Raw genomic sequence first — 14,470 nt, forward strand, 5'->3', positions numbered from 1 at the left:
TTCTAATGAATACGAAATGACTTTGTATCACCACCAACGGAACTAATCAGCTGCGGTAGTTCAAAACAGGAACAATCTTGTTATTAAAAAACATAGTAATACGTGTCACAAAGTTCAAAGTTATTCCACCGACCATTCCTCGGCAGAGTCCATGACCTCAAAGTACACAACAGTAGAGAAAGCGAGGGGTAAAACAATCAAGTGTAGAATCTGGAACCCATCGTTACAGTTGACACCGTGCCGTGTAACTGGAGCGTGGTGAGCTGTCTCCCCCCTGTACAATGTTTTCAGAATTGAGGTACAAATTAAGGGTTTATTTAAAGGCTTGAATGTTGGTTAAACCCCTACAATTTTGATTGATTTGGAAAGAGCATTAGCAAAGAATCACAATATAGTTTGTATCGTTGGAAACACTTACCAGCGCATGCTTTCTAAAAATTATCAATCCCCATAATATTATTTACTGCGACATCAAAACTACAAACCTATTATTAACAATGTGATCGTCAACAACTCTGCACTAACTAAAAACTCAAAGCAAACTACAAACTATGTGAAGCAGATCTTACAAAGTCTCCAACAAATAATTTGCCTCACTAAACCTTTAAAGGTAGACAATTTCAATAATATGTGGCAAGCCCGATCATGCAGGAATTTTGGAAGGTATAGAAGACTATATATAGCGATGGAGCCTGGAGGACAGTACTGCGGAGGACATTACCTAGCTTGCTAGTCTATTGCTCGCGTCTCTCACGTATCTCTCCTGTTCAGGAAGCTTGAAATTGAAAAGAGCGCCACGCTCAGGGATTGACGAGCCAAGTAAGGTGGAGGAGACTAAAGAAGAATTTTAAAAAATGGGTGGAAATAAGGTGGAGGAGAGCTAAAAAGGAATTTCTCAAAATGGGTGAAAAGTAATTTACAGCGGATAATATCGGAGGGTGATTGTTTCGCCTTATTCTATATATTATGGCAAACCAGTATCGTCACTACACCACATAAAGGTCCCCGAGTCCCGACCCCCGGCCCTGGAATTGAGCCCTCCTCATCGTGTTTTTGTTTGCCCCTTATTACAACATGCCATGTCTTTCTTTGAAAATTAAGTCAATACTATAGTTTGCCATGCCATGACACAATTTTAAAGTGGAAGAGAGAATCCACAACAAACTATAATATTCAATAATTTTTATTTACAACATTTTCAATCGACCGATGAAGACTCATATACGTTATAATACAATAATACCTTCGCTTCTTCGGGCTACGCGTAATAATTCCCGACAGCTTGCTGGAAATCTGCAAATTATCAGCTCTCAGTGTCGACGAGTTTTAGTGCATATAATTCCTGGAAATAGTTATAAATTATACAAACTCTGCTTTGGCCTCTGACCGAGTCATATACCAATGCCTCCAAATCTGTAACAACCTACTCTGGAGACTGGACTACAACTCTGAACTCATTGAGTAACCGATCCACTTTTAGTTTTCAAACCCCCGTCCAGGTTGAATGTTGATCCATTGACATCACGTGTCGTACAAATACATGTAAGCTCAACTACCTGTTTTATTTTACCTTAACAGCAACACTTGAAATGTAAGCATATCAATAATAGTTCTGTATTTTACCTTTCCGTGTTTGCCTTTTATTTTAGTGTAATTGTTAATTTTAATGTAGTTTGATAGTTGTGGACGAAGTGAGAGTCTCCACTCGGTGTTTCAAAACAATTAGTTGTCGACGTTTCTAATTGTTTTGAAACACTGAGTTGAGACTCTCACTTCGTCCCCAACAGCTATCGAACTATATGATGTTAATAAAATGATACCAGACACTGTTCCAGAAAAATATAAAATTCGCTGAATATAACTTTAACATTCCCATATAATATGACCTGTAACTTAAATTTGTTTAATCTTTAAGTCTGAGAAACGTAAATTTGCAGCGTTAATTTCTGTTTTTAAACAGTAAAACGGTGGCGTTCCGGCTATAAGGCAGGCCGGTAGCTGCGGTTTGATAAGCTATGTTTAACTTTTAAAACTCGTTTATATCGCCCTTCGTATTCAAAACGTTCTCAGTTATACAGTTATAATAGTTAAGCTATAAAAATTGCTAAATAAAACCGCACAAAATCATGATTCTATAACTATTGTAACACAGTCGTTAAAAAACACAGTTCACTGAGAGCCACCAAAGCAAGGTGCTATCTTATTCGGCCGTGCATAGCAGAAAGTACTCGTAAAACCAGAGATGGATCAAGAAAATGAGCATCCTACTATTGAGGTCCCTGAAGGGCCGGGCTCGGAGACCAACATGATGCAGGCCTCTAGTGGGCCACGTGATGCCCATATAAGGACAGATGTTGAAGAGCAAGGAGATGTTGGAGGGGAGGATGTGTTAGTGGAACAGGGGATTGTGGAGAATTACGCAGTTCCTGAAAACAAGGAAGAGGTGCAGCAATCTCTACAAACATGAATTTATAACACTTGTAACCATAGTAACTGCACTAACTAATTTATAACACTTGATATGTTTTCATAAATAAATAAATTCTAGAACTATCAACTAACCAAATAATGGTACTCTGCTTGACGGCATACCCCTTCACTTTAGCTATCTTATATGGTAGTGTTGCTATAATATATGGTAACACTACCATATAAGGTAATGCTAATCCTTCATTTTAGCTAGATAATTCCAGCGATCCGGGGTCGATACAATAAAGGGATTCATATTCGGAGGAAAGGAGGAGGATAATAAAATGGAGGATCAGGACCAAGGGGTTGTGTAAGTGATGGGGCAGTGGCACAATAAAATGAGTGTTGTGAGGCTCATCCTAAAGTCATTTGTTTGCACCAAATACGTTTGTTTCCACAAAATGTCATGGTTACAGTTGTCATGGTAATAGTAATCTATACAAATGCGTATCGTTTAAGATACTGCTTGATAGGGCAGTTTACCTTTTACCCTTTATTTCTCTTACTTACTTGGCAATGGCACTTTGTGACTTCCTGAATTGTGTTTGAAAGATTCACACAAACGGACACACATTTAAATCATGGCGACTCCCGAAAAATAAAATCTTATTAGAAGAATAACTCTTTAGTGTTACCATGGTAACAAACCTTTCTCAGGAGTGACCAGGAGAAAGTAAACGTGTTTCCAAACGTCCACGTGCCCAGTGTTCCTAGTGTTCATGTACCAAACTTTGCTGACATTCACCTAGGAGGTGGTGATTTGAGCAGGGTAAGATATTTCACTACATTTCATTTTTTTCGCTATATTTCACTATATTTTATTATATTTCACTACTTTTATTGACTGCGATCCTAATTATATTGACAGTAAACTGGTAGACTAAAGTAAACTATTTGGTTTGTGAAATAATGGCTTGGCTATTGAATATATTTATCACTATCATCTCAGATTTAAATAATATTCAAAAGAAATTTATTGTTAAAAGTCAATGATTCGTAGGAACAGGCAGAGTTAGAAGCAGCGGAAATACGAGAAGATAGCGAGGATGGTGATGAAATAGAGCTAGTCAAACATTTACCAACACTACCTCAACTCTTCGTACTCCTAGCCCTCACTGAGTTCTTCCTCAACTTCTTCCGCTTCATTGCTATCTGTACGGAACAATTGGGAAATGGATTCTTGGCTGCTTCTGAGGATTGGTTCCAAATTACTTCATGGTAGGTTCAAAATCCTTATATTATGGTAGTGTTACTATGGTAACACTTTACACTACCATATGAGGTTATGTCAATCCTTCATGGTAGGTTCAAAATCAAGCGAACAAAATGTGAAGGAAAATCATTTTCAAAGCCTTTAATTTGACTAACTGTAGAAATACAGGATAATATTGGTACCGTTCAGATGATCGATAAGCCATCATTGGATCCAAATTTCTAGAACGGCCAGATTCTAAACAATTAATTAATTATTAATAAACCAGATGCCTTGTCTGTAAAGTAACCATGGTAACCGGACACTCCCTCAGGATAGTGTTCCTGCTGATGAACATGTTCTGTTTCATCTACATGTTCTTCGTGAAGCGCTGTGCCCGGGCTGCTGGAGCCTCAACCCTCCTCTTCTTCCTCACCTTCGTCTCCCTCTTTGAAGCCCCCCTCACCACCTCCTACTACTCCCGGGCTTACCAAGCTACCTTCACTTTCTTCAGAGGCTTCCTCATTATGCTTATTACGGGCATGTATGCGCTAGCGTACAGGCAGGAGATTGTGCCTCCAAGAGACCACCTCCCTCCTGCCGTCAGGAACTTCGTTGTGAAGAACAGGATGGACGTGCCTTGAGGAGAGAGGAGAGGATAAAGTAATCAGTGTGAAGAAGGCTAAGACTTTTGGTTTATGGAAGAAGTTAAACTAAATGAGAGTTTCGTAGCTATGTCAGAGTTACCGTTATATATCTGATAGACGATAGTGGATAATAAAACGTTGCCTAGAATGTTTAGGTTTTCTGAATATCATTAAAAGTCAAAATTATACTGTAACAAACAAGAGGTTAACCTTTGTTGGATCGGCAATGCATATAATGGACCTTGGGCAAATATCAAAACCTACTCATGCGAGCGTCAAAGTTGCTAAAGCACATGTGGGCCTGTTTGGCTCGTTTTTTCTCAGTTTTATGATTTAGTTGAGTTCAATAAGTTTTATCCGTACATAATGTATTTCAATTCTTTTGTTTCAAAGATCTTTTTATAGCTTTTTTAGACTTACACAAAGATGTGGACTATATGAAAAAAATGTGTAAATTAGTAAAACTATAATTAAGAGATTAAGTAATTCAAATTTTTGTGATTATTTGTTGTTGTTTGTCCGATGCCTGGTAATAATTTCTGCTTTTATCACATTGTAGACTCAGTCTAAAAAGTGATTGGCTTATACGCGGCACAATTTCCTTATACACCTGAATCATCATGGCTTCCAATTTTGTCAAACTTATAAACCTGTTCTAAAATTACCCAAGGGGCTAAGAATTATTATTTGTTATTTCACCCCAAAGTCTGAACGACAATGGAGTAGCCGAGTACATACAAAATATGGTCAATACTCAGATGATTTTATCAATTTGAATTTAAAGCGCCGACAATGAGTGTTTTCATATTCATAACCTCAGTATAGTATACCGGCACTGTATTTTGAAGGTGATCTAATAACTGCGGCTATTTTAGGGGACCAATGTCATGGTTACAGTTGTCATGGTTATAGTAATCTATACAGATGACTTCTTGTTTAACTTCATTTAATGTCATATTAGTATTACGTGAATAAATTGTTTATAGATTGACTAGTTTAATTATTTATATTGGTGACTGAATGTTTATTGTGTTTACTGTTTAGCTTGATAAATTGAAGACTATCAGTGAGCTCTAATAACATGAATATTTACAACAACATATTATATCGATAAGATTTTTATTATCAATTTATTGAGTCCTTGGGACTCCTAATTAACTAAGCTTTGATAAAAAGCATGCAAACTCAAAGTTGCTCTCACAGCTTTTGTCAACTGTATTGACAGAAGATCTGGTTCCTCTTATACACAGGAGAACCAGCTTCCTGATAAAAAGATAATCTACATCTTTAAATGAGCTCTAATGAGAATAACCAAGATTAATCAATAATTTTGTTGATTGCATCACTTTGTATGAGTACTGCAGTTACACAGTGTATCATTAGTTCTTCAAACTAACGTTTGTCAGTTTATCTGCGACAGTTTTATAATAACAATGGAGTTTTAGGTCAAACCAAATGTTTTTTATCTCAACATCATAGAACCGAAATGAACTCAATCATTTCGAGCTTTTGCGTTACTCCTGCAAAAATATAAAAGTTCGAAATGATTAAGCTAGTTAACTGTTTGTGTTTGTTGCTTTGTATTACTATTCTGAGCTGCCACCTTGTTCCTGAAATCAACATTGAACAAATTTAGAATTGTTGTTATGAAAGTGAAATTTGTATCGATTGATACTGAAACCTATATGCTTAGCATCAGCTGCCTCTCTGCCTCTCTGCCTCTCTGCCTCTCTGCCTCTCTGCCTCTCTGCCTCTCTGCCTCTCTGCCTCTCTGCCTCTCTGCCTCTCTGCCTCTCTGCCTCTCTGCCTCTCTGCCTCTCTGCCTCTCTGCCTCTCTGCCTCTCTGCCTCTCTGCCTCTCTGCCTCTCTGCCTCTCTGCCTCTCTGCCTCTCTGCCTCTCTGCCTCTCTGCCTCTCTGCCTCTCTGCCTCTCTGCCTCTCTGCCTCTCTGCCTCTCTGCCTCTCTGCCTCTCTGCCTCTCTGCCTCTCTGCCTCTCTGCCTCTCTGCCTCTCTGCCTCTCTGCCTCTCTGCCTCTCTGCCTCTCTGCCTCTCTGCCTCTCTGCCTCTCTGCCTCTCTGCCTCTCTGCCTCTCTGCCTCTCTGCCTCTCTGCCTCTCTGCCTCTCTGCCTCTCTGCCTCTCTGCCTCTCTGCCTCTCTGCCTCTCTGCCTCTCTGCCTCTCTGCCTCTCTGCCTCTCTGCCTCTCTGCCTCTCTGCCTCTCTGCCTCTCTGCCTCTCTGCCTCTCTGCCTCTCTGCCTCTCTGCCTCTCTGCCTCTCTGCCTCTCTGCCTCTCTGCCTCTCTGCCTCTCTGCCTCTCTGCCTCTCTGCCTCTCTGCCTCTCTGCCTCTCTGCCTCTCTGCCTCTCTGCCTCTCTGCCTCTCTGCCTCTCTGCCTCTCTGCCTCTCTGCCTCTCTGCCTCTCTGCCTCTCTGCCTCTCTGCCTCTCTGCCTCTCTGCCTCTCTGCCTCTCTGCCTCTCTGCCTCTCTGCCTCTCTGCCTCTCTGCCTCTCTGCCTCTCTGCCTCTCTGCCTCTCTGCCTCTCTGCCTCTCTGCCTCTCTGCCTCTCTGCCTCTCTGCCTCTCTGCCTCTCTGCCTCTCTGCCTCTCTGCCTCTCTGCCTCTCTGCTTCTCTGCCTCTCTGCCTCTCTGCCTCTCTGCCTCTCTGCCTCGATTTTCTCTGCCTTCTGCCTCGATTTGTCTCTGCCTCAATTTCTCTCTGTCTCGATTTCATAACGTCAGCATACCTGCATACCTGTCACTATGCTTGTTCAATGTCACCTCCCTCATGAGATGTGCCCGACTGATACCAAGTGTACTTAACTTGCTCCTTCATAATACCAAGTGGTCCTGCAACTAATGATCCATAGCTACATTTCAAGGCTCAAATCACTGTCGTTCTAATGGATTGCATTCCGTTCTTTTAGTCCAGGTTTCGATATTGATTGTTATCAGTTTTACACAACTGGAGGAGGGTTCTGGAAACATATTATTAATACTACAGGTTGTTTGTTTCTGAAGCTTTCAAATTAAATGTGTTAATCTTCTTCTGCTTTTGATCCTTCCTCATTTTAGTTTTTCAATCAGAATCGGTGCTCAAAATAAAAAAATGATGCACGACGCGAAAAGCTCCCGTTTCAAAAATGATACAAAGAGCTTTACTTATCGAAGATTGCCCAATAATTTGCATGTTTCATAATCAATAATATAAATAACGACCCCTAGACGGAAGAATGGCAGAACAGGGAGGTGACTACCCTGCCGTGGTCGTAGCTGAGCCTGTAAGTCTACATTCATTACTTTTATTAAGTGGGGGGTCTACAATCTACATTTACAGAAAATTTTATTAATCAGCATCGGCGACTGTCAAACTATCGCCAGCTTTTGTGTTCGAAAATTCCTGATTGATCTTTAAACTGCATGCTTGATCTGCCAACGCGATGCTTGTCAAATAATCATAACAAAATTATTATAAAAGTCTAATTCAGCCTGCAGCTGCTAGTGTAACCGAAAACGTGGTTGTAAATGAGCAACCCGCACCGGTTGCTACTGAACAACCAGCCGCACTGGTTGCTACTGAACAACCCGCACCAGTTGCTGTTGAACAACCCGCACCGGTTGCGGAAGAGCAGCCTGCAATTGTTGTCGATGACTACGAGCAGGCTATCAATACACACAAGCCCATAGAAGCTGAATATGGGCAGCTTGAGCTGACGGCTCTAGGGTCATCTGAGGGAGTTCAGCCACCCGTGGAAACGGTTGTTGTACCTGTAGCGGCTGCTGTAGAACCATCAGTAGTTGAAGCTGCAGAACCAGCAGTAGTTGCTGCTGTAGAACCACAAGTGGTTCCAGATAATGTCAAAGTAACATTTGAAGAACCGCCTGCTAGAACCGCTAAGGATGAACCAGCAATAGTAGATGTTGAACTCTTCTATAATGACACCGAGCAAGCTCCGCTTGTTAATGTTGAACCAGTGAGTGTGATAATGCTAAGCTAGAGAGGCAACTAAATGGTACCCGGTACCGCTGCTGAGCTACGCTACCAATTGTGGTGAATGGTACAAGGGAACCAACGTATCATTTACCATTAAGGAATGGGGTGGAAACTAAAAACTAGAGATAGATGTAAAACGCATGGCAATCTAAGAAAGTTATTACCTTATCTTATTTGTTATCATGAAAAGTTTGAATCGCCCCAAACAGTCGTGTTCCAGCTACCTTACAGCGTACAGAGACTTATTTGCATGAGTGTATAACTATACTGTATGTTTCATGCCACCTTTAAAATCAGTTATCACCAATGCATGCAGTTCAAAATGAGAACAGTTTAAAATAAAGCCAGAATGATCTACCAGCTACTACAATATTTATCATTGCTGAAACTGCAAAATTAATGCTTGGATTTAAATGTAAATCCAGATATTTATCATGTCATTTCAGATTTAGACAAAGCTTCCCGACGAACTGTTAAAGATGCGTTGATAACGTTTGTAGAAATTAACTTTATCAAAATGTAATTATGCAATGCAATTATGTAATTATGCAATGAATTTCAGGTTGGACAACCCTATCATCCACCTCACGAGCATTATGAACAAAAGAGAACGACAACAACCAAAAAGGTAATTATTGAGTTATTCACAATAATGAAACCCCATAAAATTCGAAATCATTGCAGTGCCATCCACAAAAATGAAACATTACAATCCACCTTACACATTACATTACATTACAATCCACCTTACACCTTACATTACATTACAATACACCTTACAGTCATCCAAGAAGAAGCCGAAAGGATCTCGACACATTGAGCTGATGGAATGGCTGCCAACTCTCCCCCAACTGTTCGCATACCTCGGTTTCACTCAGTTCCTGCTAATGTTCTGGGTATTTGTTGGGGAGTGCGCCAGCGATGTTGGGGCTACTTGGAATCTCGTTATGATGTGGTGAGTTTAGCGCTGTTTGGGAGATGATTATTAGTCTTGCTGATGATAATTGGTCTTGCTGACGATAATTAGTCTTGCTGACGATAATTAGTCTTGCTGACGATCAACAAGATTGGATTTTATTTTGGATAGCTAAAGCATGATGCATGGTATAATCAATTTCTTTCTCTTTTTGTGAATGCCTGAATCAGGAAATTTCAGGTTGATGGTAGCTACTTCCACTATCCTTTTTGGACTCTACCAATACTTATTCAAATTCAATATCCTAAAATCAATATGCCGCACCACTGCTGCATTCCTAGCGTTTGTCTTCATCATGTATGCTCCAAGCATGTTGCACCCCGGTTCCACCGCTGCTAAATCCATATTCGCTCTTATAAAATTCCTGATAATAGCTGCTATTACCGTGTTCTATGTGGCTGTGTACTTTGATGATATTGCTCCCCCTGCTAAACATGTGCCGCGACGTGTGCGACGGCTTTTATACAAGTAGAGAGAGAGAGAGTGTGTCCTCAGTGGCTGGCTCACTGCTCAAGTACGTTTTATTATTATATTATTGCAAACCCCGATTTACCGCGGATTTTTCTTTTCCCCCAAGCTCCGCGGTAAATTGGGGTTTTATTTTATATTTAAATTCACCGATGGGGTAACCTGAATAAAGGCATCATTGTGATTAAGTTTACTTTTTGGAATTAGTTTGATTTCCTTTCGTTATTGTAACTAAAGCTCCGCATTTTGAGATTTTGTATTGCCTTTTTGCTTTCTACTTGAGCGGTGATGCAAGTCACAAGTGCGACAATTCACACAAAAAGGTATTTGACATCTTCGCCGTTCTTCTTCCTGCCTTACAAAGTTACCCCATCTGTGTCATTGACTCTTGTTACCATGGTTACAAACCCATGTTACCATTGACTCTTGGGTCCTTACAATCACAGCTAACAGATTGTAATTTTTCAGAGAAATTAAAAAACACATTACTATCAGCTGATATTTTCGTTAATTGAGCTAATAAAATGAAATTATTTCAGGCTCACAGTAGTAATCACAACAGCACTGTACTTCGTCTACAACCTTCTCTCCGCAAAGAAGTGTCCTCTGAGATCCCTTTCTGCAACCATCTTCTCCTTCACAGCCACCCTCTTCCTCTTCCAATTCCCCATCCTCCTCTCCTCTGCAGACGACAGCACTGGTGGGAGAATCGTGTTGGCACTTTTCCGGATGCTGATAATCGCGCTTGTGGTTGTGATCTTCAGTGTGGCGTACATAGAGGATCTGAGGAGTGGACCCGCTGACCCGGAGCCGGGTGAAGTGGTGGTGAGCAATGGTAGAGCTGAAGCTCAACCTATACCTAACCCTCACCCTTATCCGACTACTATCGGCAATGATTACGCAGCCGAATGATAATTATGAGGTGATCGCTTAGTGGAGGAGGGTTTCTTTTTAAAACATGTTTAGGGAGAACTTGGTTAGGGAAAACTTGGTTGTTAGGGAAAACTTGGTCGTTAAAAAGAACTTGGCTGTTAGGGAGAATTTGTTTGTTTAATACTCAAAATATTGCGGAGGACATTTCAGTTTTATGATATGTAGTAAAAATTTTCAGCAAATTTACATTCAATCAACACCATATTTGATTTATGGAGTTAGGGGAAAAGTTGGCAGTACCTAACATATTGTGAATAAATGGTCATTGTAGTCATAAGTATATAAGTCATATATCCCTGTCTTGCAAAATTATTTGATCGGCATGCAATTTATTTAAAAATAAAAGTTTATGAAATTTATAATAATTTTAGGTCAGATTCCATTTAAAACAGTAAAAATGTGTTCATAAGAAAAATGCTGTCTTTTCTTCTATTATTATTTAATCATACTTCTAGTTTCGGGATAGTCTGTAGCAGGCAACGCCCGATACTTATAATGTATCTACAGACTTACACAAGTGCAAGTAAGTTGGTAAATATTTCATGCTAGGCATGTGGCACCCATTACGGCAACCATCCATTGACGTTTTTGATGGTGTCTTTTCTTCAGACTATATAAAATCTAAAATCCCATAATGAATGAATAATTGTGATTACTGTTAATAAGTAAGGTAATTAACTTTATAGTCTCCAGCCAGAAATACTTCCGGTAAAATCGAAAAGGCAGTTTAACATAAACACAATTCACACACTCATATGATACAGTATTTGGTATGACTGTACTTCACACATCATATGATAAAGTATTTCGTATGACTGTACTTTCAGTGCCAGCTTCAGTCTGTCTCCGGACATCCATCAAGGCTGAGAACATGGAAAGATATCCCCTCTGCCAAGGCATCAGTACTTGCCTCCAATTTGACATGGTTGAACTAGCCATGATAATCCCCACACAGATCCTTGAGTCTGCAATAGCATCCAGGAGGAACTTTGAGACGGGCATCACCGGAGCTAGAAGATGTCCAAAGACCCAGGTAACGATATTGACCGCTAGGAGAATCACAGTAACGATGAGACACCTCCTGAGGAGTGTGTTAACTTCCGGCATGTCCCTCTCCTGGTCCCTTACGAATCTGATGAAGGGGATTAGTAAGGGTATTATAACCAGACAGTGGAGGAGGAGCTGTACAGACTGGAACACAGTGCTCACTATCATGGGGACTGGGTCCTTGTGTTGCAGCTCTGATAAACCTTTCAATAACCCTCCTCCAGCTTCCGTCAGGTTGACAGGGAGGAATCCACCAATAGGGGCTAAAGAACTGTTAGTGAATCCACCAATAGGGGCTAAAGAACTGTTAGTATAATTCTCGTAACAGAGATGATGATCTACCAGGTAGTTGAACTGGTGGTGAAGTAACCAGAAGTTGGACACACTGTAAACAGTGTAGCCTACAGGGTAGCTCAGTATCAGGACCAGGAGGGAGAAGTTGAGGACACGTGCTTTTGTTTCGTTGGAGATGAAGAGACCGCTGAGAATGGGGTTTAGGTAAAATGTTTGGCTGCGGAACCAGAAGAACAGAATTCCCAACGCCTGAAATAATTGTACTATTTAATTTCAATAATTTTGATGCGAAAACCCAAAAATAGTTTATTGTGACATTTATACAAAATTTAAGTTGAAGTTTTTGTAAAAAGTGAGATCTTTTTATAAAGTTATAATTAGTCAGATGTTACTTATTGTAAATTGACTTATAATTGGCATTTCAAGACACAAACTGACGTTGAATAAGGTTATAATTATATAGTCTGCACTCTGCACGTGCAGCTTATTCATATGATTATAACCTCATTCATTGATCATACACCTCAAAACCATTCGTATCAAAATTTGACATATTCCGATTCTCCAAGGCTTAAAAACCAGAGCTCACGTCATGCAACTAAAGACAGTCGAAAATTTGGCGGTTTAACAAATAATTATATAATTAAGTGAATATCACAACGATTAATTAAATAATTAAGTGAATATCACAACGACACGCCAGTATCCCACGTTAACCACTGTTTAACTTTGTAAGTATTCGTTTACCTCGGATACTGCACTCAGCGTGTTGCGGACACGTTTCCAAGCCATGCAGTTTTCCTTTATCCAGTGTCCATTTTTACATTCTAGTATGTTCGCTTGATTCCATACGTTTTCTCCTTTAAATGATGAGACAAATTTGTTATTATTTTGTTTAAACACAAACCTAAAGTTATCTTCGAACCGAAAAAATGTAAGCACCATAATATATTTAAAAGTGTTTTTAAACACAATTTGGGAACACTTTAAAAGCCAGTGTTCCCATTGTACTAGAAGTAGAATAGAAAAGAAGTAAGGCTACTAACCAATAAAAAAGAGCGGTGTAGCTGCCAGGCAAATGTGCATAGATAGGGGTCCCCGGAGTCCTTCCAGTCGTAACCTCCTCCAGTTCAAGGCAATAAAGAAAACATTTAATATACCGATGTAAAGAGAAATGAGCAAGTATAAAATGGATGTACCTTCCAGGAGAGCAAAGTCTACGAGGACGTGAATATGTTTCGGTTGATGTGTCATATTAAAATAAACGATGTACAACTGTGCAGAGAGTTCTCAGTACTTTAAGTTTAGTAAAGGTGACACAACCACATGGTCGAAAGCAAAATGAAAATGTTAAGATATCCTAGAGTAAGTACTGATAACATTAACTTTTTAGGGTGTACCATGATACTGGGTGACTCTCTCTCTCTCTAGAGTAAGTACTGATAACATTAACATTTTAGGGTGTACCATGATACTGGGTGACTGCATGCTTTATCTACTAAGCTGAATTTAGTCTTTAGTGTCAAATTTCATGCCACAGAAATAAGACACCATGAAAATTGTCCTTATAGATGTTATCGAGAACTTTTAGATCAAGAGCTGACCACAATAATTTCATGCCCGGATGCGGTAATAATCTGAAAGTGACTGTAAATGAACGCATTATGTAGTACTAGCAGGAACTCGTATAACCCTAAAATGGTGTCAAGACTCAAGAGACTAAAATAATTATTATCTATTTAAGACCTCGTTCAAATTTATTTGATTTATTATTAAAAGACATTATGACGAAGAGCATTATTGTGATTGTAAATAAAAGATTTAGTTTAAGTAATTTCAACGATTTAGTGTACAAAGCTCATGATAGACGTTTATGGAGAAGCTATCCGGGTGAGTCGAGACTACTCGGCCACTCGATTTTATGATTTATTTTCTATTATCTTGTGTTTGCTGTATATAGTTGATTAATAATAATAATATTTAATTCGCGTTTTTGACACCACTTGGGGGTCCAAATTTTGGGCTCTAAAACTCCTATTCCTTGGCCAATTTTTTATTTTTTAATGCTGATTTGGAGGCCATTAAAGTATTTGACCCAGTCTAAAAAGTTTCAATCGTATATCTTTTACGGTTTTTGCGGAAAGTCGCGTTAAAGTTGATGCCGTGGTGTCAGTAAAATGGTACGGATAAACCCATCCATATATATCGTCTCGCTTTATATATAGTAAGATTTAAACATGCACGGTGTCAGAATCATTCCACATTGTAGAAATGTTGTCCTGAATTTAACTTTGAAAAACTTGTACGACTTTGCATATCCTTCGACCTGTCTGCATCACAAGAAACCCCATAATTCTATGCATACTCTTTGTCCGAAATTTACTATCCGTTTGTGGAAAAATCGGGTCTCGGTCTAAAGACAAAATATTTATTTGTATTTTAGTTCAATATTTGAT

At 39.5% G+C, this 14,470-nt stretch overlaps 2 protein-coding genes across 7 annotated transcripts in view; both read left to right on the top strand.

The window, feature by feature from the left end:
- The first annotated feature begins 578 nt into the window (after positions 1-578).
- LOC134823570 (calmodulin-A-like) overlaps positions 579-14,470 on the top strand; it is a 97,822-nt gene continuing 83,930 nt past the window's right edge. For all 5 annotated transcript variants that reach the window (XM_063835104.1, XM_063835101.1, XM_063835102.1 and 2 more), the window contains exon 1: positions 579-591. The gene's annotated coding sequence lies outside the window, so the exon portion shown is untranslated. The remainder of the gene's footprint in view (positions 592-14,470) is intronic.
- Positions 6,962-11,077, top strand: LOC134823329 (proteoglycan 4-like). Of its 2 annotated transcripts, XM_063834756.1 has the most exons (7): positions 6,962-7,306; positions 7,528-7,583; positions 7,791-8,276; positions 8,859-8,924; positions 9,079-9,251; positions 9,453-9,786; positions 10,280-11,077. In XM_063834756.1, the coding sequence occupies exons 2-6, from the start codon at positions 7,536-7,538 to the stop codon at positions 9,742-9,744; spliced, it is 1,065 nt and encodes a 354-aa protein (XP_063690826.1). In that variant the 5' UTR covers positions 6,962-7,306; positions 7,528-7,535; the 3' UTR covers positions 9,745-9,786; positions 10,280-11,077. The 2 variants fall into 2 exon arrangements, with proteins under 2 accessions (XP_063690826.1, XP_063690825.1); XM_063834755.1 differs by lacking the exon at positions 9,453-9,786 and having other exon boundaries at positions 10,280-11,057.

This window comes from Bolinopsis microptera, chromosome 11 (genome assembly GCF_026151205.1).
Source record: "Bolinopsis microptera isolate Bmic1 chromosome 11, MBARI_Bmic_1.0, whole genome shotgun sequence".
NCBI lineage: Eukaryota > Metazoa > Ctenophora > Tentaculata > Lobata > Bolinopsidae > Bolinopsis > Bolinopsis microptera.